The sequence below is a fragment of the Zosterops lateralis genome, assembly GCF_965231275.1.
Source record: "Zosterops lateralis genome assembly, chromosome: 6".
Taxonomy (NCBI): Eukaryota; Metazoa; Chordata; class Aves; order Passeriformes; family Zosteropidae; genus Zosterops; species Zosterops lateralis.
Genome location: NC_139761.1, coordinates 39,639,167 through 39,655,973, shown reverse-complemented (window position 1 = coordinate 39,655,973; position 16,807 = coordinate 39,639,167). Strand labels below are relative to the sequence as shown.

Below are 16,807 nucleotides of genomic sequence, written 5' to 3'. Positions count from 1 at the left end.
ATTGAAATGTCTAGTGGTATAAAACAGAACCTTGGAACTATTTTTAAAATGATATTTTAAAGAAGAAAAAAAACTTGCTAGTTATCAAGAAATGTATGCTGTGTATCAAGTGGGTGGATGGGGAGGGAGGACTAAAACTATTTAAGTAGTGTCATGCTTTCTACTTGTGACTGCAAATGTCAGTAATGTGTGTCTCTGCAAAAGAAAGTTCTTTCCTTAAGGTTCAGTTAGTTCTACAAATACAGTCTTCAGTAGAAAAGCTAAAATAAGAAACAAGAAAAACAGTTTCTGAGGGGCTGTTCAGCCCTGACCCAATTATGACAAAACCAAAAACTGAAATAAGTGGTAAGAATGCAAGCAAATACACACTTAGAGTAAGCAGGAACCAGCATATAGGAGATGTAACTACCAGACCTAGTTTGCTGAATGTGCTCTAAACATGGCAGTGTTGAACTTCTTCATGCAATACATGCCTGGAGCTAGAAAATGCACTGTATGCATGTGCAACATCATGTTGTGCTCTGGTTTATACCAACAGATCAGTGGTAGCCACTCTTGGGTGGCTTGAGCTCCCTGGCTCCTGGAACTTGGCTATATTTATCCCAGCTGATGTAGCCTGTCAAGTGTGTCCTGCTGTTGATAAGGTGCCGTCATTGACAACAGTGGGGGATCAGGGGGAGGAGCAGGATGGGGGCTTCCATCCAGTGCTTCTTTAGGGGTCTCAAAAGCCCTGCAGTCACATTCCTGTGTAACTCATACCCTGCTTTCCAGATGCAACTGGGAGCTTCAGCAGAAACAAACTGAAGATGCCAGAGCCCATAAAGAAAACAGGTAAGGATCATAACTGACAGACAAAACTAAGAACAGCTTGGTAGGGAAAAAATGTGAGTAGACTGTGTATTCTAGAGAAATCGGATGCCTCAAAGGAAAAAAAAACAGACAGGAAAAAGAAATTATATTTTATTAAGTTGTAAATGTAGGAGATATTGAGTGATCTTGCAGAAAAATCACTGACTGCTTTGATAACCTTCAGTCATAGAATTTTCTCAAGAGACTATGGATGAGGAAAAAATACAGGTGAAATGCATATAATTTTTAGATGCTTTTAATTTCTCATTTCCTTTCCTAGTCACCTTTAGGATTCTGAAAAAAAAATAAATAAAGGCTTGTAGTCTCTCTCTCTCTCAGATAATTAGATAGTATAAACCTCTCCTGCTTTTTGGGGGGGGCTTGAGGGGTTTTTCTTGGACAATTTGTAGAAGTATTACTAGCAAAATTTGATGGTATTTATTGTTAATGAAATCTCTGTGAAAACGAAAGCAAACAGTACCTGGTTTGGAGTTTATTCTTTCTAGTTCTTTCAACCACTGACAATAGAACTCTAGGGGAAAAAGGCAACATTTACTGTGAAGAATACATGCAGATTTTTTTTCCTTCACCCTCCTTCATCCTTTCCCCTTGAGCCAGAAGATAACAAGCCCTTTTCAGAAAGCCAAGGTCACAGAGCCACAGAGAAAAATGCCAGGAAAGTATTTCAGATTTATGAATGTTTTACTTTAAAATCTTCAAATAAGGACCACTGAGGCTGCCCACATAGAGGAGGCCTAGGATGGGGTGCAAAGTGCAATGGATCTGGTGTTTTGAAGAGGAAGAGAGCCTAGGTAAAGAAGGTAGAGAGAGTTTTTACTTCAGGACACCTGCAGAGAAAGATGCCTCCAGGAGCACTTTGTGTCCACAAGTAAGTTTGGGGAAAAAAAGCCCTGACAAAAGCTGATCTTATGATTGTTTGTCAAGTGTGAACATATTCAGTAGTCAGACCTGGAGAAACTTGTACTAAATCTGGGATTCTCCACTTTAGGGCTGTCACTTCAGTGATGCCAGTGCATACCCAGGATCACCACTACCTGAATTACAGTACAAGGTGCACATGTTTTTAATAATGTGCAGTTTCCAGAGTTAGCCAGAGACAGCTGTGGAAACTTATAATTAATGGCATTTGTGCTTTGCAAAGGCCTGAGCAGGCACTGGTCTCCTCTCAGTTTGGCCAATGAGACAATCTCCTCTGGTCACAATAACAAAAGAAGGACTTGTTAGGAAGAACCTTCATTTGACCAAAATATTTGAAATTAGCCACTGCTAGAGGCTGACCCATTACACACCCAGAGGGTTTCCTAATACAAACTGCAAAGCACTAAAACATGGTTAACTCCAACAACATTCTTGTGTTCCCTCTATATGATAACCCTAAAGCAACAGTGGTGTCAGCAATCCTTCCATTTTATTACAAATATAACATCATTTCATATTCATAAGGCTACCATTTCTAACGAAAGTAGATCCTGCAATTGTAGATGAAGCTGAAAATAAAAACTGCAAAGGTTCAGTAATCACCCCAAAAATGAAAAATTCATACTCACATTCTGCTTCTAAAGTCATACGATTTTTAAGTTTTATAGAAATGTTGAAGTGTTATGAATGCAGACAAAAATAAACACAACAGATTAGGCAAAATTTGACAATATGATCACCTTGGCATTATGACTTCCGATTTCTAATTGTTTAACTGCCTTTAAATTAGCATTTTCATTCTCTGTGGATGAGAGGCAATGTCCCTGTGAAGATGCCCACTTTTACTGGCTAATGGTGAAGAGAAATTCTATTCCAATTTATTTCTCCAGAGAAATCTAACAGGTGTCTAACACCACTAGTCCTACACAGTTCTTATGAACAAACCAGACCAAACACTGGGATTATCACAGCAGGGGGAGGAAAAGCTCTTGTTACCACTCTGACCGAGACAGAACCACTCACATGCCCCATAACTTTCAACTGAGAGGATCTTCTGAGTCTCCCAGGAGACACTAATCCCTTTGGTTTTCTATTTCATGTTGTTTATACAGTTCAAGCCATTTCGAGATGGGATAATGTTGAGCACCATCTCAGGAGGGCCAAATTACCATTGGGTAATTCATACTTGGATAAATCACAATTCCTGCATTTCACACACCACAGAGTTGGATTAGTGAAGATCCCATAGAAGTCCCTAGTCTGTATTACTGAAATTTGTGCATCTGGTGTATAGGCAAAAGAAAATTCTCCATGTCAAAGAATGATCAGAGATATTCTGCTTATAGCTGCTGCTTTAATAGGCCTTTTACATGTTAATAGAAACAAACAAAAACAAAACAGCCCCCCGCAACAAAAAAAACCAACAAAAAAAACCCCAAAACCCCACCCACCAAAACCAAAAAAAATCCCACCAAAACCCAAAAAACATCATCGAATAAAACATTAAAGTTAAAATGGTGTGGTGAAGTAGATTTTCCAACAGATATTCTTTCATTTTAAACTGCCCAACTAAAATACTTCAGGATAAAGCACTCTCCTACTTATTTCAAGAATGCCAAAAGAACTGTCTTAGCATTCTAGAAAATCTACACCATCCACAAGAGCAACAGAATTTATAAGACCTATAAGAGTTTAGTGTTGGAGCAAACAATCAAACTTTGAAAAGCACCACTTTTTGCAGGATTCTGTTGCAGAAACTTGATGTTCTTCTCCCTTTGATTTAAACATTTCATAGTTAATCTTTGTTCAAAAGCTTACCGTTTGGAAAATTTTGATTTTTTTTTTTTTTTTTTTTTTTTGGTTATGAAAATTCAGAAAGGTTAAAAAAACCCCAGCCATTTCCCTGACAATATTTTATGACATTAGGAGGAAATAGTTGGCTTTTTAACACCAAATTTAGTAGATAAATGGGACTTAATGGGAAGTGTGTGCATTATTATAGCTGGGAAAGGAGAAGTCTATATTACTCACCTTCTCTGAAAATCAGTCAACTTTTACTCACGTATTTTATAGATTGAAAAACTTAGATTTTGCAATTCTGATTAGGACATTTTGTCAAGAATTTACAAATAACTTGTAAATACACAGAGGCTTCCATCATCATCATCATCATTGTCGTCGTCATAAAGCATAAACTGCAGAATTTTAGTTTGAATATGAGATCATTCTTTCACATTTGTGAGCACCTAGCACAACAAAGCACTGCAACAAACTTCTATGCACCACAGGAATGCAGCAAAAACCCTAAATTCATACAGACATAGTTTCCTCTTTTGTAAGTTAAGATTCAAACCAAGCTGAACATTACTATTCCCCTTTTGCAGAAAGTGTGATGGATGCATGGAGAGAGGTGACTGATTAGTGAAACTATTCCTCGCCTGTTGCTCATGTTGCAGGAATTCGCAATCTCAGCTGCTGAAGCAGGCAGGAATGATAAGATTGAGTCTTTCAATAGCTTTTGGATCATGAAGTGATTAAGCTTGTAATTGCAAGAAGCCACTTAGGTCCTGACTGAGGAATGTGCAGCATCTTTATATAGTTCCTCAGAAAGGAATTTACAAGCTCCATTACTGAAGTCTGCTTATCCTCACTTTGGCTTTTAACTCAATAGAAGAGCAAATGATATAGAAGAAAAAATAAATGCCAAGTGTAAGCAAAGATCAATTTTCAACATGAAATCTTAACAAATTAAAGAATTCTAACAGCTAATATTACTTTTATAATATTAATTATATATATTGACCAATATGTATTTTAACACCAAATAAAGAGAATGTGCAGTAGGATAACTCAGCTTTGTGAGAGAAACCTGTGATTATTTTGTCTAATTTCATCACAAATTTCTGCTGTAGTTTCTAGCGTCTACATTAGATTCTCCTCAAGAATTTATACCTTTAACAGGTTTTATTTCAGAAAGGCAGAAATATCATCTGAAAATGTCATCTAACACACATTCTCCTCTACCACTCTATGTACAATCCATATTTCTTGCTCACTTTCATTTCACATAATTCACACATTGAAATTCCAGTATTTCAGGAATAGGTTTTCAGCTGATGCTTGTGACTCTAAGCCAGATTATTTAGGGAATGTTGCTAGCAAATGAAATTATTTTGGTATTTTAACATTATTTTAATATACACCTTACCTCTGCTTTTTCTGACAATAATGAAATAAGAATTGTTCTTCTAGCTTCTAACAGTCATTTTTATTCTTTTTAGAGATACAACAGTACTTAGCACTACCTACTAACAATTTAATGCTGTACAAAGGCAACAGAAAAACAGTCTCTGCCTCAAAATACTCATAAAATAAAAGCCCAGTAAATAGATAGATAGTTCAACAAGACAGTAAAGGAAATAATTATTAGTGCAAAAGATATAAACCCTGGTAGTAACTTAGCCATTTCTTGGACTTTGAATAGGAGAGTATGAAAAAGACTTGAAGCATAACATTAAACTTGTTTGATGATGGCTGTTAGAAGGACATTGCTTCAAAGCAGGCCAGAAAGTAAAGGAGAAAGCATGAAGGTGCTACTATGAAGATTTAATAAATGGCAGCAGAATGACAGCAGAATACTAGTTTTGTTATTTTATTTAGATGACTATTACAGAATATTAGGTTTGGAACTGAAATTATTTCATTCTAGTTTAATTTGGGCCACAGCAAATGTATTTAATTTTTCTTCATCCTCCTGATTGAAAGACCTACTAATAGATTTTCAGAATGCAATCTGACCACAGACCTCCAAAGAGAGGTTTTTATTACTGACCAATTAAGCTGTAAGTCGTGTAACATATATAGTGTTATGGCTGATGTGTACATCCTCAGGTGTTTGAAGAGTTTTAGAGGATGCAAGTTCTGGTAGCTGCAGCCTTAACCACCAAAAAGTTTCTGCAAGATAACTGCAGACCACATACAGCTGTTTCCTCTTCTGCCTGGGGTAAAATTTGCTGGTGTATATTACTCAGAAATTATGTGACTGTGTTTGCATTATGGACACTAGAAGTGATTAGGAATGCCTGGGTTATGAGCAGTGAAGTATTGAAAAATGGGTTAGTATAAAGTGGCCCCAGGCTCATTTTCTTTTGTTAGTTTCACCTCCCTCTTCTCTGTCTCCATTAAATCCCCACAGCAACACCAATTCCATCCCCACTAAACACACACACAGAACACCTTCAATACTTTGTCTTCATCAGCACTGGTAACTCACATGGGTCTCTGCTCTCCCTCCAGAACTGCCATGGTTTGCTGGTACTAATGTGACTTTTCTCTCCCCTTGTGGCTGGGTTGGCACACATCAGGAATCAGAGAGTTAACTCAGTGGATAGCAGAGGACATTAGGTGCTCCAGCCCTGTGGCTCCTAACTGCATGGACACCTGGAGTCTGGAGAAACATAGGAAAGTGTTTGAGATCTGTCAGTGGCTGACAGACACATTCCACAACATCACACAAGAAGTGTCACAGTCATTGGTTTTCCACAGCCTCATGGTGGTGGCCATATTCAAGAGTGTTTAGAGTATGGGATGGGTATATAAAACTGAGAGGGGTATATCTGGGTAGAAGCCAAACACTGAAGTGAGAGAGACTGTCAGACGGGGAACGTGATTCTGATAAAAGCAGGCAAAAGTGTCATTCTCAGGACAAACCAGAAGTTTTGGATGGTGGTGTTTAGGAGTATTTTTAATGAGGAAATACCCAAATTAGATTGGTATAACTGCATGAGAAAAAGGAAACCTCTGGTCCACTTGGATTTACATGTTACTTAAAGTAGCAGCCATAATGAAGGGGTGGGGAATAACTGAACTCTTTATTCTCTTAAGCCACTCCCTTTTTTCCCCCAAAATGAAAAATTATCATATTCTCTTCACACGCTTGTTCAGCAATCTCTCTTCTGCAGCAAAGTAATTTCCTGTAAAAATCTCCAGCCCTACATTTTTAGTTTTCCTTTGCAAAAAGAGCAGTGAAAGATTAAAGAGAATACAGCTGGATAGAGAGAAGCTGCTCTGGACACTGCCCAGCACTGACTGAATCTCAAGTACAGCAAAAAGGCTCAATTAAAAGCCAAGTCTCCTTTACCAGTTAAAAAGTGGGTGCACAACAACTGTTCTTGCAGGCCTTTGTTCTCATGGGAGATTTTTGACTTTTCAATTCTGTACTTACCAGAAGTATTCACAATCATTTTAAGTCAGAACTAAAGTGAGTCTTTTGGCAGGAAAGGGGGGAGAGGAAGGAATACAAGAAATCTTACTTATAAACTTCCTCATATGTGTTTAGATTTCCTAAAGCCAGAAGTGTTATGCAGTGGTGGAGATTTCTGACTGTGTTCTCACCAACAATTTTGCTCTTGTTGAGTCATCTACACAGCAAATGTAAGAAACCTAATCACTTTACAGGGTGTCCAGCAGATCACAGAGTTACTTCCAAGTATGTGTGTCATGACACCCTGACACTGTAGGCTGGAAGACTTACAAATCACTTTGCTGTTAGGTAATTAATATATTTATAGATTCTTTTGTGCTTAAATAGAAGAGTGATGATAATAGGACTCAAAGACAAAAACATGCCTCTCTGCTGCTTTGTCTGTAGAATCATTGGGAAAGGAGCCAGCTAGACAGTAGTGGAGTGGGTCCCAGAACTGACCTGCCTGCCCACTGTGCAGTAGCCTGGCCACCTTTACGTGTCTTTTGAATCCTGCATGTCCAGCCTGCTATGCACAGTAACTCTCCTGCAATTATTCAGGATACAATCCATCAATGCACACCCTGCTGTGTTATTTACAGAAGTGCAATACCATATGGAAAGGTGTGTGACTGGTAACAGGCTGTAGTACACTACAGTACACAGCTCTATATTCTACAAAGCACTATATTTTTAAAGAACTATTGCACCAGATTAGAAAAAAACTCAATTATAAGCATGCAGGAATATTCCACTCCCAGAGGAAATTTCTCACACATTTAACAGGGTAGGAACGCATGAAGAAGAGTAAAAAAGGAGATCAGTCCTAAAGTGTTTGTAGTTCATAATTTAACTGATGCTTAAGAATGTTTGAATCCTTTGCAAAACAATGCAAGAAGCATGAATTGTATTATGACTAAAGACCAAAGGCCATCAGATGAAATCTTTCCAGATGTAACCACACTAAAGTCAACTAAATCATGCAGTCTGAAGACATGCTACAGGAATAGAGATTTTATAAAAATAATAGATGGTATTATTAATAATATACCATTTACATTAACTAAAGCACCTGTTTGAACATGAATATAAACTTTTTCTTTTAAAACATTTTCATGCCATGCTTCTTTTATTTTTATAAAGCAGAACTAAAAGTTCAAAGCTAATTATAACCATTGTCGTGCTGTTTGGAAGAGTTCTTGTGGCTGCCAAAGGAGAAGAGCCATAGACAATTTGTCACAGAGGTGACTGATAAAATTAGATGTAGACTGATTAGATTAGATGTGATGAAATTACTTGTATTTTATAAAAATGTAGATATGCAGGGGTGAGTCAATAGAAAGATGGCAGAATGATGCACAAAAAACCATGCAGTGTATGAATCAGAATGTTAATTGCTGGTATTTTTACACATGAACATAGCTCATGGCAATCAACAAATGGTAACAGATTTTATTAAGACAAAAACACAAGCATGAAATAAAAACTTGGTTCAAAATAAAGATGAAGAAATATAAATAAATAAGGTTAAAATTAAAGAAATTAGTAAAATAACTTACTTTACTCAAACCTAATCTTGAGAGAGATTAGGATACTCCTGGATCAAAATCATGATCCATTGCTTGTTTACAATTTCCTATCTGTTGTGTTACTTTGATTGCATACGAATTAAAACATTGTTTGGTTCATGCTTGTTCACCCTACATGTTAATAATTTTATTAATTCTCATTATAAGCTTCCTAAGTGTTTTTTGAAACATTGAGGAAATATTTTAATCTACCTTGTAAGTAATTAGAAAACTAATTGTTGTAGAGTGTAATGTAGGCAAGTACTATAACTTTTAATGCTGAAGTAAACTTCTGAATACAAACAACAATTGATTGATCATTTTAGCTGGAATGAAATTACAAGGCTCATCATAGGAATGTGAATCCCTTTCCACTAAAGCCTTGATCAGTCAAAACAGAAGGACTAAAGATGAACTATTCATTCATTGTGGTGTATTAGGGCACAGGTTACTGGACAAACTGCAGTGCTGTTGAAGAACAGATCCCAATTCTCTGTAGCAATGGTGTTAAGCAGCTGTTAGGACAAAACAGATAATTCTAGATAAAAGTGAATGGCAAATTAATGTAGATAGCTAGATATGTGAGAATATATACCACATCATTTTATTATAGACCACAACATTCCCTTATGAAAAACCAGAGCTCAATATGGGGGAAAACTAAGAGGAAGGCAGAAAGTAAGGTGAATTCGCTATCCATTCCACTTTATTTCATGGCAGTGTAGAGGAGATTTGACATCTCAGTGAGACACAGAACTTGATAAACCCAAAGACAATTCCACAACTTCTACGTGGAAAGTGTTGTAATTTATATCTTGCATGGGCAGATGGGAGAGAAAAGAGACAGCTGCTGCAGCCACAACAGCTGACTACACCAGATATGCCACAATTGCAAAACAGATTTTAGTGAGCCCTCTCTCTTTTTTTAGTTTCTGCGTTTACCAAGAAGCCAAAGACAACAGAGGTGACAGCCGGAAACACAGCTGTGTTTGAAGCAGAGACAGAAAAATCCGGCATCAAGGTGAAATGGCAGCGAGCTGGCACAGAAATTACTGAAAGTGAAAAATATATCATCAAGACAGAAGGCAACAAGCATTCACTGACAATCAATAATGTAGGAAAAGAAGATGATGTGACATATGCTGTAATAGCTGGAAGTTCCAAGGTCAAATTTGAACTCAAAGTCAAGGAACCAGGTACAGCATTTCCTAAGCAATTCTGGTTTCATCAGTATTTCCAGTCCCACATGCAACCTTCATGAATAAGGCTCATGGAAATTAGCCTATTTTAACACTGTAAAATTTCTCTACCAGCAATACATCTGTTTTGCCCAGTTATTTGAAGGTACTAATTAATATTTAGCTGAGGAATACATTTCCTGTGGCTAAGGCACCTCTTTCCAGGTGTCAGAAGTCCATAGAGAGGAGATCATAGGAGAAATGTCAATGTACGTCTTTAGACTTCTGTCAAGCTTTTACACTTAACTACTGAAAAGCAAAGCAAAGCTAAATTAACCCTTGCCCTGACCTAAACTAAGATGCCTGCTCTTATAATAATTCAATTTAAATAATAATTCTATTTAAATACAAAATTGTAACAATTGACAAAACATATACAAGTTATACTGTAATATTTCTAGAAGCTCATACATTCCCTAAAATGTTTTCAAAATCTCCTGCTGCCAAAAATGCATATTTCAAGAGGGGCTCGAGTACAAAGAGTAGCCTTTGTATTATTTGTGTATCTCTCATTACTATCTTCTTATGCATTAACAGACCAAGTTATATGAAGTTTTTAAAACTTTCCTAGGCTTTTTCTGGGAATAAATATAAAGAGTCAAATTCCCTGGAATTTTCTCCTGAAATAAAATCTGAAGATGCTTAGGATAGATGAAAGCACTCATTTTTTGAAATATTTTGACCTTCCAGATCCCTTTTTCCCCTCCAAAATTGTATCCATTTACCACTTCTGGTATTTGACTTTGCTCTTTAACTTGGTGAAAAGCCTCAAACTCAGGTTGTTTATATCACTTCCTTTTCTTTGCTATTGTTCGTTCTAGCAACATGATGAGACCTTGTGAGACCTTCTGGTCAGCTGGAAAGAAACTGAGGAATGTTTAACATGATTCAAAATGTCCTGTTCCATATGCAAAGACAGGGCACAACAGATTGATTATGTGTAAGGGGAAATCCTGGTATGGATTAGGACAACTTGACAGCTGTCAGAGCATGCAGAAATATGGTCTTGATGACTATCTCATCCTGAAAGCAAACTGGTCCATACTGTGCTCATTCTATTTTCCTTACTGTCATTCAGGTTAGTTCCATGTAGAGCCTGCTATAGGCAGATAACTTGCAAATAATGCTATGGAGCACAGTGGAGTAGAATGTGTAATGTTACACAGTAACTGAATTGCCCATTATTATTTGGAAGTGGCTCCACAACCTACGGAGAAGAATATATCTTGCTGCAACTGATCTATTTCAAGAAATTCTACCTCCCTCCATCTGCTCCAGTTGCTCACTCCTACTCCATTTTCAGACAATTCTGTCTTCTCCATTGTGCCAAATGCATTTGCCTGAATTTGTCTCTGAGGTCATGGTTTAATTGAGAGGATACCAACTTCCATAAGCCAGGGGAAGAAATTAGAGATAGATTTTTAAAATATTTTACTCATATGATTTACTAACAGTGTCTAGAGCTTTTTCCAAGCTGCACACAACAATAGCCTTTGTACCACTACATAACAACAGCATCATTAAACAAAATCTCATGAATAAGCAAACTGTTTACAAATATAATATAATATAATATATAATATAATATATATATATATAATATAATCATTTTTCATTACCTTTTATGTTTAGACTACTGATGTTTGCAACAAACTATAGCATTACTCATCAGATGACAAGTTTGTACAAATCAAGACTATTGAATTTAAAAAAAACAGGCGTCAGTTCTTTCTGACCTCAGCAAAAGAAAAAGCCTCATCTTCCAGCCTTAGTGGGCCCCCTTCTGCTTCCAGCACATCCTCTAAGCTCTAGGAAACAACAGCTAATTTCTCTGCATTTTCTAACATATATTAAAGGCTGTTCTTTTGCAAAAATTTTTAAGAATGAAAGAGGAAATATGACTTTCTCTAATCTTGGCTTACATTAATTTCCAGAAAAGAGTGAGACAGTCACTCCTGCAGAAGCTGTTCCAGCCCCAGCTGTCTCAGAGTCACCTGCTCCACCAGCAGAAAGCAGCCAAAACACAGAAGGTAATGGAGAATTTTCATCAAGTCTGGTTTATTAGCAGAAGGGAAGAACATACACAGGGACTCCTTAGAGTAAGTGAGATAGAGACAGTAGATGAAAGCAGATCATAAAGAATAAGGAATCTCAGAGGCAGAAGAAATCTACTGAGATATTTTAAACTAATTAACTAATTAGCTATGTAGTTTGATGCAAAATATTCTAAATAGTAATTATGATGTTTATTTCAGTTTCATCTACTGAGACAAAACCAGAAGAACCTCTGGACCCCATTGGGCTCTTTGTGGCACGACCACAGGATGGAGAAGTTACTGTTGGTGAGTTCAAAATGTTTGCCAAGTGAAGTCTGTAAACTACCTGTTGCTTGACTATTAGCTCTCCAAGTACAGGGTGACAGCAATCATGTAACATATAAACATTATTCATAATCTTACTTTAACCTACTTCTCCTACAAGGTGGAAACATCACATTCATTGCCAAAGTTGCAGGTGAGAGCCTGCTGAAGAAGCCATCAGTGAAATGGTTCAAAGGGAAGTGGATGGACCTGGGAAGCAAAGTGGGGAAACACCTCCAGCTACATGACAATTATGATCGAAATACCAAGGTACAATCGGCAGAATAGAGTTCTCAATCTTCTAGGTACTAATCTTTAATCTGAGGAAAATATAAACTAAAAGGAATGTTTTGATGTTAAGTTACCCAAAGCAACACACAAGGCTATACTTATCCATAGAAGTCTGTATTTGGACCATACAGATCAGAGACAAGCTCTACATATGAACTCTTGCATACTTTGTCTATGGAATGATAAAACCTCTGGAGGACTGGGGGAGTAGTTTTGCACTTTCTACTGCAGGATTCCCTTCATATTCCTCTCAAGAAACTTGGTATATTTAAGAGAAAATTATAATCACGGCTATTTAAGCATACTCTAACTTGGTCTTAATAGAGCAATCATTCTGCTGTTAGTGCTGGAATTTATTTCTCTCTTGGATTGTCTAGATTGCTTTAAATAGCCGAGTAAGACCCATTTTTTACAACAAATATGTCCCAAGGCACAGGCGCAGGAACACAAGTCTGTACCACAACTTTGCATCCTCTGTGGTACGTGAGCCACTACCACCCTCTCCTGGACGGAACTGGACAGGCTCGCTCACATCAGCCACACCTTTTGCTGCATTTTGGCATGTTCTGAACCTTCTGGGGAGAGGCTAAAACTGCTTAGTGAAAGCTTTGCACATGCAGTTGGTGTATGTACATTAGTGTATGTGCCAGCATAGTTTGCTAAAATAGATTGTATCCTCAGGAATACCTGTACTGACAGCACTCTTCAGCTGTTTCCACTGAATTGGGGATTACAGCTGATTTTCTGTTACAGTAACGAGTTGGACACTAAGAAGGTTCTTAGTGCTAAAAAGACACAAAGATATAGTTAATCCCTTATCTATTTCTCTCCATGTATTCCCTCTCTGTATTCCACCATTTCATTTTCTAACCTAATTATTGTATCATTGGTGTCTGTTCTAGGTGTACACCTTTGAAATGGAAATCATAGAAGCAAACATGACTTTTGCAGGAGGGTACAGATGTGAGGTGTCTACCAAGGACAAGTTTGACAGCTCTAATTTCAACCTGACAGTCAATGGTAAGGTGATTTTTTGTTTTCTTCCTGCCCCTGTATTCTTTTTTTCCTGCCCACCAATTCTTCCTGGTACATAATGGTTACTAGACAAGCACAAACCTGAAGAATAGACCTGAAGAGGTACACCTAGAGAGGCCCCCAGAGGAGAATGGGATTGAGATAATTAAAAGTACCACTTGGTCATCACTTAAGTCTGAACTGTGATGCTCTTAAAGAAAGCACATGAAAAGATGCAAAACTGCCCATCTTCTCTCTGGCTATATTCTGGTTTCAGATTCATTCTTTCATGATGTTTAATTTCACTAGAACAGAAGATAAGTTCATTCTTATTTTGGCAAAAGTTCAGTGCTAAAAATATTTGGAAAAAAAAAGAATTAGACGTGATACTATTGTCAATTCCTTTTTCCTTTCTATATAAACAAATTCAACTCATACAGAAGCACCTTGTGAGATAAAATTGCTTTAAGAGCAGATGACTCATTTTACCTGATGCATGCTGCCACCCTCACAAGTGCTATACTGAAAAGCTTATAAAAAATGAAAAGTACATTTTAACATCAATTTGCCTAGAGTGTGGAAAAGTTTAAGTAAAAGAGTATAAGCATGGACTGTCTGAAAGAGCTGAATGTTTGGACCATTTCCTGTTTCAGTAATTCTGTTGAAGAGGCTGCAGCATTAACTTGTGTCCAGCTACCACTGAACTTAATGTAAAGACAAAAGTTTATTAAGTTACTTGAACAGCAGTGTTAATTTTTGGAGTTTCACTAGCTGGGACTCATAAGACTTAGGAGCAGCAACTGAGAACAGTTTTTCTCCCAGAAGCAGCAGCACATCAATTTATACCAACAGTGGCATAAAATTCTCTCTATATAACACCCTCAATTAAGTTTCATATCACTCTTCATAGTTCCAGGAATTTACCTCTGCTGTCAGAGGATAGATTATGATTTATTATTAATAATAGTATTCAGTTGAAGTCCAGTCATATTCTCATTAGGGTTTAAATACTCTGTGAAAACACTATTGAAATTAAAATTTTGCAGCAGGAGAATTGACAAGCAAGAGATAAGACACTCCATCAGGCTCCAGTTTATGATGAAACATGAGACAGAAATAAATTATCCAAAAAGAACACTTGATGTTGAAAACTAATTAGTGAAGGCTACATGTTTAAAGACGATCCATTAATCTTTCAATATACAATTAATCACAATTTACAATATAAGAATTTATTTCTAAAAATGTCTGCAAAGGAAAACTTTAGAAATAGCAGCATATTTTTGCTTTTTGTTGACTCGCTCTCCCATTTTTCTTCATTACTTTTTGCCACATCAGAAGCACCTGTAAGTGGAGACCTGGATATTCGCGCTGCCTTCCGCCGCACGTGAGTATGCACAGCAGAAACCTGCCTGAGCAGGTTACACATCCATGTGGGATAAGGACAGGGCAGTTTAATGTGAGCTCTATAAGCAGCATACGACTGATGACATTCCTGCAAGCATTTTGATTGTATCTGTTTTCATGCTCTACACCTCTATTTGCTGAATGAAGACAATGACACTGTGAGTGTCTGTGTGAAAACTCAGGTGTATGTAGTCTTAGATATTAAAGACTCGTGTTGAAAAGGCCAACCTCCCCCCACCTTTAAGACTTCCTGAACTGGTGTATCTCTTAATGGAATAATGTTCCCTTCTATTAGAAAGATTCAGAAAAATTGGTTGGATTTTTTTTTAAATTTAGAAATTATTAATATGTGCTCTCTTTTTCCTTCATGCAATAATAAATAAGATTCTATTTTGGTTTTTTATGTATTTTTGAAAAATTACTAGGCAAAGAATATTGTGACATCTATTTCTCTATAGGACACAAATCATCTGTGGCAATCTTTGAGTATTTCTCTTTAAGTCCTATTTTTATATGAGAATTTTTCTAACATTCATCACAAAGAATTAAACAAGGCTAGCAGAATTTGTCTACTGCTAAGTCCATCTGTAGGTAGCTGACTAGCCTCACTGTAAAATAGTGGACATTCCAGTGCATAACTGCATTGTGTTATTTCACCACAGTGAAAGGAGGCTTTGAGAGTTTCTCCTCTTGTTAGCAAAATTAAAAGAATTCCGAATCAGTTCAAAGGGAGTGCAGGGTGAGCAGTTTCGGGCTGTTCAGATTGTCAGTTTCTCCTGTAAGAATGAAGCCAGATTTTGAACTGAACTGTTTAAATCTGAAGCTTTGTCTTTGATACCCTCACTCAGGAGCCTAGCAGGAGGGGGGAGACGGATGACCTCAGCCTTTCTCAGGTAGTCACTGACTGTGTCAGCAGACAAATTTAGGTCTTATAATGAACTGTCTCTCTCTGTTTAGGAAAAGAAAAAAAACAAGTCCACAGAATTAAGCTGCAGCCTTAATTCCAAATAAATCACTGTTTATAATGCGTGGTCTCATAATTAATGAGATTAATACACACGAATAAAAAGTAATGTAAGACAAATAAAGAAAAATTAAAAAGATAAAACATAAGAATATAAAAGGATAGATAAAACAAATAAATTTTTAAAAAAGAGTAGCTTGGTAGTTCAGTGAGAGGCAGATTCATCTACAGAGAACGCATGTGTTTGGCAGATGACATCTTCTCACCCTTGTCAGAAGAAAAAAAGTAACTTTAAATATATGCATGTCTGCCCTCTCTCTTTTACATGTTTGCCTCTCTACAGAGCACATTTTGACTAAAATTGCTGTTGCTCACAGAAATGTAGGAACACAAATGAAAATCTGTTGTTTCCTAGCACACTTCTTATCATATTATAATCGAATTTTTTCACTTTATGCCTTTTGCTCCTAATGTTTTCTACTGTAGCAAAAAGAGGAGTTCTGAGATTAGACTTAACTATATGCATGTTAAAGCAATTATTAGAGTCTTATTATTCAAAAAAGCTAAACCTTGATTGCTGGTCTTTCCTGAAACTTTAACTACCACTTCTGAAGCACTAAAGTGAATAGTTATTCTCCCAGCTGTAGACCTGACTTACTGAATATTTGATCACAGGAAATCCTTTCCAAATTTGGGATTATAATAGTTATTTCTATGTACATTTTATGCCTGCAAACATGTAAATTCTTGTGAAAGTAGGGCCAAAACCACACTTCCCTGTTGGAGCTTTACACCCAGAAAATCCTCTTTTCCAGTACTGTACTATTCTGAAAGTAATCAAAGATGTAAAAGCAGCATTTCCTTAAAAAAAGGCCTCTTCTCACAACAAATATCAAATTACACAGACTCTAAATCATTATTTAACCTTATATTGT

General features: G+C 36.8%; 1 protein-coding gene across 1 annotated transcript in view; it reads left to right on the top strand.

Moving 5' to 3' along the window:
• Positions 1 to 806: 806 nt before the first annotated feature.
• MYBPC3 (myosin binding protein C3) overlaps positions 807 to 16,807 on the top strand; it is a gene marked incomplete at both ends in the record, with an annotated part of 57,461 nt that continues 41,460 nt past the window's right edge. The window contains 8 exons of the mRNA XM_083862616.1: positions 807 to 831; positions 9,528 to 9,794; positions 11,771 to 11,866; positions 12,092 to 12,178; positions 12,318 to 12,466; positions 13,390 to 13,507; positions 14,840 to 14,888; positions 15,757 to 15,801. Coding sequence (XP_083718742.1) covers positions 807 to 831; positions 9,528 to 9,794; positions 11,771 to 11,866; positions 12,092 to 12,178; positions 12,318 to 12,466; positions 13,390 to 13,507; positions 14,840 to 14,888; positions 15,757 to 15,801 — 836 coding nt within the window. The remainder of the gene's footprint in view (positions 832 to 9,527; positions 9,795 to 11,770; positions 11,867 to 12,091; positions 12,179 to 12,317; positions 12,467 to 13,389; positions 13,508 to 14,839; positions 14,889 to 15,756; positions 15,802 to 16,807) is intronic.